The sequence below is a fragment of the Mandrillus leucophaeus genome, unplaced genomic scaffold, assembly GCF_000951045.1.
Source record: "Mandrillus leucophaeus isolate KB7577 unplaced genomic scaffold, Mleu.le_1.0 Scaffold3, whole genome shotgun sequence".
Taxonomy (NCBI): domain Eukaryota; kingdom Metazoa; phylum Chordata; class Mammalia; order Primates; family Cercopithecidae; genus Mandrillus; species Mandrillus leucophaeus.
Genome location: NW_012103142.1, coordinates 8,726,869 through 8,734,302, shown reverse-complemented (window position 1 = coordinate 8,734,302; position 7,434 = coordinate 8,726,869). Strand labels below are relative to the sequence as shown.

The 7,434-nt window shown below is 50.5% G+C and overlaps 1 protein-coding gene across 6 annotated transcripts; it reads left to right on the top strand.

The window, feature by feature from the left end:
- The first annotated feature begins 2,327 nt into the window (after nucleotides 1–2,327).
- TREM2 (triggering receptor expressed on myeloid cells 2) lies at nucleotides 2,328–7,127 on the top strand. 6 transcript variants are annotated; one of them, XM_011986669.1, is made up of 5 exons: nucleotides 2,328–2,465; nucleotides 4,001–4,351; nucleotides 5,729–5,819; nucleotides 6,554–6,747; nucleotides 6,841–7,112. In XM_011986669.1, exons 1-5 carry the CDS (start codon nucleotides 2,336–2,338, stop codon nucleotides 6,855–6,857), a joined length of 783 nt encoding a protein of 260 aa, XP_011842059.1. In that variant the 5' UTR covers nucleotides 2,328–2,335; the 3' UTR covers nucleotides 6,858–7,112. The 6 variants fall into 6 exon arrangements, with proteins under 6 accessions (XP_011842059.1, XP_011842056.1, XP_011842058.1 ...); XM_011986667.1 differs by having other exon boundaries at nucleotides 2,337–2,465; nucleotides 6,938–7,100; XM_011986666.1 differs by lacking the exon at nucleotides 6,554–6,747 and having other exon boundaries at nucleotides 6,841–7,127.
- Nucleotides 7,128–7,434: the final 307 nt, after the last annotated feature.

Here is a 7,434-nt window from a genome sequence, read left to right as displayed (position 1 = left end):
GAGGTTGCTGTGAGCCGAGATCTCGTCATTGCACTCCAGCCTGTGTGACAAGAGCAAAACTCTGTTTCAAAAAAAAAAAGATGTTGCTAATGCTGCTAAGCAAATGAGAAAAAAAGTTACAGACTAGAAGAAAATATTAGCAAATCACATATCTGATAAAAGACTGCTATCCAGAATATAAAGAATTTTCACAGCTCAATAGTAATGATAATAACAAACAATTACAATTGGACAAAATTTTGCACTTTGTCAAAAGTACTTTGCTGAAGAAGGTACAGATGGCAATAAACAATAAAAAGATGTCCAATATCATTACTCATTAGAAAAATACAAGTTAAAATTGAATGAGATATCACCTTAAACCTATTAGGAAGGTTTTTTAAAACCTGACAATATTAACCGTTGACGAGGAAGTAAAAATGGTACAGCCTCTTTGGAAAAGACTTCCTGGCAGCTTTCATAGACTTAAACATACACTTACATGTGACCTAGCACTCCCATTCTTAGGATTTTATCCAAGGATATAGAAACATACGTCCACACAAAATATATGTACATGAATGTCATAATTGTCCCAAACTGGAAAAAACCCAAATGTCCATCAGCAAGTGAATGAATACGCTACTTGTGGTACAACTATAGAATGAAAGATGGTTTAGCAATAAAAATGAATACATTCTTGAGAAATGCAACGTCACGCATGCTGAATTTATTCTGATGAGTGAAAGAAGACTGATCCAAGAGGCTACATACTGTTTAATTCCATGTCTATGACATTTTAGGAAGAGCAGGACGCTACAGACACAGATGTCAGCTCAGTAGTTGCCAGGCCCTGGATTAGAGAGAAAAAGACTGGCTAAAATGGGCACAAGGGCTCTCGCTTGAGTGAAATGAACCTTTCTATATTATGGTATTGTGTTACATAGACCTGGTGATTGTGGTGGTTGTTATAGAGATGCTTGAGTTTGTCAAAATTTATACAAGCAGACATTTAAAAGGGTTAAATTTTTGTATATGTAAATTATGGGCCAATAAACCTCACTTTTAGAAAAAGACCCTAGAAGAGTACCTAAGAGTGATCTTCAGCCCCCAGGCCCTTGGGGCAAGGCTGGGCGGTGGACCCTTTGAGTGGAGGCCTGTCTTCTCCTCTCTATGAACTCCCCATCTCCAAGCACATTCCCTGTCCATAAGGTAGATGCACCGTAAATATGAGTAAATAAATGAATAAAAGAACAAAGAAGTGAGTGTTTGCAGGAAACTAAAGTAGACCCTGACAATCTACAGGCTCCTGCAGGCTTCTCCAACCTCTTCTGCCACTCCCAGCACAACTCCATTTCCCACTCCTAGAATTGCCTCAAGCCTCCCCATCCAATCCCTGACTCACTGGGCCATTTCACACCTCTGTGCCTTTGCACATGTGGGTCCCTGTGCTTCGATCACCCTTCATGGGAACCTGTACCTGTAGGAAAACACACCCCTACCCCCAGAACTCTGGGAAATACCCTGTCCTGTCCTGTAGGGTAGGATGATCAGGAGTTCAAGCATGTGTGTGCACAAAATAAACACCAGTGTGAGCATGTGTGCACAGGAGACACCCCACAGTTCCAAGAAGGCTAAACCTGGGCAGAAAACTCCAGGGGGGAGAGAAAATTCTCTGTCTTATGGACAGCCCATTTCCCTTTTCCCTGCTAACTAGGATAATGGTAATAGTTAATATTTGTTGAATGGTATGTGTCAGGCCCTACTGGAAAGCACTTTACCTGTAGGAACCCATGTGGTGCTCCTGATAACCCTTTGCACTATCGTTATTCCCACTGTATGGATCAGGGAACAGACACAGGTAGGTTTTGGATGTGTGGTTACACACCCAGAAAGGCAGGAAGTCTGGCTCCAGAGCTGTGTACTGAACTGCTGCCACACTGCAGGAATGACGGCCCTGGAGGGAAGAACTAAGAGGGGCTGGGTGAGGGTCCTGGCTTCTGAGGGCACAGCTGTTCTCCAACTCTTGCGAGGCTGAAGCCAGAAGACAGCAGGCATTGCAGCTGGTGGAGGGTCTGAATACTGCTGTGAGGATAGTGATTCCTGGGCTAGGCTCTGCAAGGAAACTGAGCAGTGCAGGGCCTTACCAGCCCCAGCCATCTGGGGACCACCCTGGCTGGCACCAGCAGGAGGGTGGGCTGGCTTCTCAGAGGTCTGGGAGACTCAGGCTCCTTCTGCCAGGGCTGCAGTGGCCGACTCCTCCTCCCCCTCCCTCCCCACCCTGCACCGCCTCCAGACCCCAGTCCTGACTATTGCTTAATCCCCAGGAACCCAGTTCCTGTGGGCAGCGCCTGACATGCCTGATCCTCTCTTCTCTGCAGTTCAAGGGAAAGACAAGATCTTGCACAAGGCACTCTGCATCTGCCCTTGGCCAGGGAAGGGTGGCATGGAGCCTCTTCGGCTGCTCATCTTACTCTTTGCCACAGGTAGGATCTTCTCCGTGCCCTGTGATGCCTTCTTTCCCTCACTTTGAGTATGTGGTTAGGGAGCAGGTGGCGGGCCCTGGGGTGAATTATGAAGGCGGTGGCAGTCCTCGGCATGCCTGAGTGCCCTGTTCTGCACTCCTCTCCTCCCCAACCTGCCCATATTCTTCACACCCTCCTTCCCTCCCCAGTATCAAAGCCCACCCTCAGACTCTTCCTGCACGTGGACATGTAAGGGGCTGGTGGACTCTGGTTGCATTGGAAGGGAAGGAGTGCCAACAGTGGCATCCCAGGCACTAGCTGGCAGTTGAGGGAAGCTTTCGGGGAGCGCTGGCACTGATAATAGCCTCTGAAATTATAAGCCACTCATTATGAGCCCCTGCAGTTATAAAAGAGGAAAGAACCTGAGGATGCTCATCTGCATCTTTGGGGCACTGTCTCCCCTGCTCTGAAGGTCCTCTTGTCCTCAGCTCTTGATGGGAGGTGAGGGGCCTGGAGATTTCCATCACTGAGTTGCAGGGAATTGACACACCAAATTTTTGTACACAACTGCTTCTTCCCACTGAGGGAAGTGAACCTTTTGCTCCCCCACAGCATTGGACAAACGTGGGCAAGAGGAGAGATAGTGCCAAATGGAGTCTTGTTTCTGTAGCTTTAGATGGTGTGGGGGCGGGGAGGAAGGTGGGGTCCTGAGGCATGGATGGGAGGTGGTAAGGTGGGAGAGGACCACTGCCCATATGGTCTCTCTAGTTCCAAAAGGCAGGCCACCAGCTTCCCAATCCTATCTTTCTTTCTTTTTTTTTTTTAATTAATTTATTATTATTATACTTTAAGTTCTAGGGTACATGTGCATAACGTCCAATCCTATCTTTCAAGCCTCTGTCACAGTAATGGTTGAAGATGGCAGGCAAGGGAGGACCAAGAGAGGAGAAGTCAAAGCAGGGGGCTCTGGGGGCTTCTGCTGCAGCCCCTGCCCCAGCAACAAGCTGGTGCTCTAAGCCCATCTCCCCCGCCCTAAGGAGGGTTCCCAAAATAGCAGCCTCATGTCTCCCCCAAAATATCTCCGAGACGGGTCCTTCCTGAAAGGGGAACAAAGCCACAGAAATAGGGAAGCTGGAAGCTAAAGGTCAGGAAAGTTGGTACCAATGTGGGCGGCTGCAGAGCAAGCAAGAGTGGCGGGGCAGGGAGAGCCAGCCCCAGGCCGAGAGGAGAGATCCTAGTCCCGTATGACAGCAAAGAGATGTGCAGAACAGAACTGGAGGGGATTTTAAGACCAAGTGTCTCCAGAATAGACCCAGGGAGGGTCAGTTACTTCTCCAAGGAGGCCCAGCAAGACCAACTGTGAGAAAACCAAACCCAGGTCCCAGGTTTCCTGGTTCCCAATTTCCCACAAACACATGCTGTGCCACCTGCTCCCAACTTGCATAAGAACCTAAGCTCCTTCAGGGCAGGGTTTTTGTCTGTTTAGGTCACTGCACAGAGCAAGTGTTCAATGCGTATTTGGTAAATGAAGGAGTGAATGAATGTCTCCTCCCCAGAGCTGTCTGGAGCCCACAACACCACAGTGTTCCAGGGCGTGGAGGGCCAGTCCCTACAGGTGTCCTGCCCCTATGACTCCATGAAGCACTGGGGGAGGCGCAAGGCCTGGTGCCGCCAACTGGGTGAGAAGGGCCCATGCCAGCGCGTGGTCAGCACGCACAACTTGTGGCTGCTGTCCTTCCTGAGGAGGCGGAATGGGAGCACAGCCATCACAGATGATACCCTGGGCGGCACTCTCACCATTACACTGCGGAATCTACAACCCCACGATGCGGGCTTCTACCAGTGCCAAAGCCTCCATGGCAGTGAGGCTGACACCCTCAGGAAGGTCCTGGTGGAGGTGCTGGCAGGTGAGTGGGCAGTGGCTGCCTCTCTGGCCTGCCCCTGTTCCAAGCCTCATGTTTTGGGCATCTGTGTGCAGAACCACCCACTGGGCTCTCAGGAATCCTGGGAAAACCCATCGTGTGGGTCTCATCTCCCTACTCAGGGCTACCAAGGATAGTTGTGCAGGTTGCTCACTGCACAAGAGGGCCAAAATCCACTCCCCAGCCCGGACTCCTTTTGCCAGACTGTGTTCCCTGGTGCAGAGCTGCATCACCTGCAAGAAGGGCACCTTTCTCTACTTTGCATTAAGGCATTCTGTGAACTAGCCTGGCCTTGTCCCTGCTTGCCCAAACAGCTTTATCCATCTCCATCCAGTTAGCATGTGAACATGATGGGAAGTCCTTAAGGAGGAGGAGGAGATTAATTTATTCCCTCACCAACCAACCAATGGTCCTATCAACGTAAGTGAAGCACCAACCTGGTACAGAAAATCAGCCCTAGAAAAGTACACTGCTTGTGCTGGGCAATGTGCTTCCCTTCTCTGGGCCTCCATTCTCTCATCTGTAAATGGAGAGGGTGGTGTCTGTCCTGCTGACCCCACAGGGTTCCGGTGAGTTTTTGTTGTGGGGGAGGGCATTTGGGGGCAGGGTGTGACATGTGCTCCAAGCCTCCTGCTACTGAACTGTCTTGGGATCGCCATTCCAGGTGGGAGTAGGTGGGCCACGGTGTCTCTTTCCATCCCCGAGCTTTGTGCAGGGACCACCCTCCAAGAAGGCTTTCTGCTTGAGTCTTCAGAACACAACTGTGTCCCCAAAGGAGAACAAATCTGGGACTACAGAGGCCGTTTCTGACTCTCCTCTTTTCCAACCCCTTCTCCCAGTATGGCTCTTTAGCATGGAAATGAGGTCAGGAGTAGTATTTGCCTGATGTGGGGAGGTCAGGCGAGACTGCCAGTTCTAGACACAAACCCCACCTCCACCACTTTTCTAAGGATGGCGGGTGGCAGTGAACTCCCTTAGCCAACTCCCAAGAGGGAGACAGAAAAATGAAAGTAACCCATAGCTTGTGTAGATAGCTTGACAGTTTAGATAGGATCTTCAAGTACATCCACGATTGCATTCGCTCTTCTTAGCCCCTGTGCAGAAGGAGGGGGGAGTTGCAGTTACTGAGCTCTGATGAGGTGCTAGACACTGCCTAGAGGTGCTGTCATGGAATCCTGGTAACCCTGCTATTAAGGAAGTGTTCCTAACTGCCCACTTTATAAGTGGGGAAATTGAGGCTTATGGAGTGTAATGACTTGATCTACATAGGACCAGTGCCTAGGGGACCTCACCCCACCCATAAAGGTTCCCCCCTGCCTCAAGGAGGAAGGGGCTGGAGGCTCATGGCTCTGCCTCCCATAGACCCCCTGGATCACCGGGATGCTGGAGATCTCTGGGTCCCCGGGGAGTCTGAGAGCTTCGAGGACATCCATGTGGAGCACAGCATCTCCAGGTACAGCAGTGGTTCTTTCCTAAAACCCGCGGGCAGACTTCCACCCTGCAGAGCCCCACGGGAGGTGGGGGCTGGGCATCCTGAACTACAAATTACAAGTCAACTAGAGCCTGAAGGGCCCTGGATGTGTCTTATCTAAACACCCCTCCACCAGCTGCTACATGTTAGTTAGTTAGTGTGACTGTGTCAGTTGTTCATTTATTGGAAGACTTCTATAATGGTTTGTAAAGAGCAGCTGCTTTAAGACTCCTGAATACCAGCTCCCCCCCTCCCCTGGCAGCCTCAGACATCCCCATAATTCAGTAACAATGAAAGTTTTAGTACTTTAATACAAAGCTAAGACCCCCAGATCTCTGCTTCTTTGGTAGGACCAGAATCAGTTCTGACTGGTCCATGCCTGTGTAGTGGTGTTTAAACGTTGCTCATATAACCACTGAGCACACGTGTGTACACACACACCCCCATGGCATAGCACTGCATACAGAAGAAAACTGCTCAGTGAGGGAAGGTGGTGTGTTTAAGTGCACTCAGCAGGTTAGTGGCAGAGCATGCCTAGAACTCAAGTCTCTTGACTATGGGCTCCCAAAGCCCCAAAAAGACCCATCCCAGGGATGGTGCTGGGTGGGGAGGTGTGCTGAGGTCCTAGAAGCTCCTGGTTTCTCCTCATTCCCTGAGAGAAGATTCTAATCTGTAGGCCATCTCAAGGCTCCCATCTGCCCTCTTTTCTCTCCAAGGAGCCTCTTGGAAGGAGAAATCCCCTTCCCACCCACTTCTGTCCTTCTCCTCCTGGCCTGCATCTTTCTCATCAAGATTCTAGCAGCCAGCGCCCTCTGGGCTGCAGCCTGGCATGGACAGAAGCCAGGGACACATCCACCTAGTGAACCAGACTGTGGCCATGACCCAGGGCACCAGCTCCAAACTCTGCCAGGTGAGCTTGGAGAGCACAGCCAATCGAGAGTGGACTTGGCAGGGATGGGAGGTGGTGCTGAGAGGGGCCACATGAGTCCTTGGACTATTGCAGGGCTGAGAGACACGTGAGGAAGACGATGGGAGGAAAAGCCCAGGAGAAGTCCCACCAGGGACCAGCCCAGCCTGCATACGTGCTACTTGGCCACCAGGACTCCTTGTTCTGCTCTGGCAAGAGACTGCTCTGCCTGGACACTGCTTCTCCTGGACTCCGGAAACAGGGAGCGTTTGAGGGAGCGGGGAGGTGGTAAGAACACCTGACAACTACTGAACACTGGACATTTTAAACACTCACAAATAAACCCAAGACTGTCATATTTAACTGGATAGTTGTGGGCTTCATGAAAGTCTCATTTTCTTCCACAGGGGTAAGAAAATGAATCTGGATGAGAAAAAGATAAGAGATCTTGCTCCTTGAGGCCCAGGACCACAGGATACCACATCCCTCCATTCTCACAGGCTTCAGTCGCCCAGTCAGTTTTTTTCTTCTCTCTCCTCCCTTCCCTAGATCTGATTGCCAAGTTCTGCCTCCTCCTCTGGGGTTTCTCTAGCATCCAGTCTTCCTCTGCTCTCCTCCCCCGCATTCACCCTCTCCATCAGCTTCCCCTGGATTATGGGAAGTCCCTACCTCAAGGCCCCCTCCAGCTGA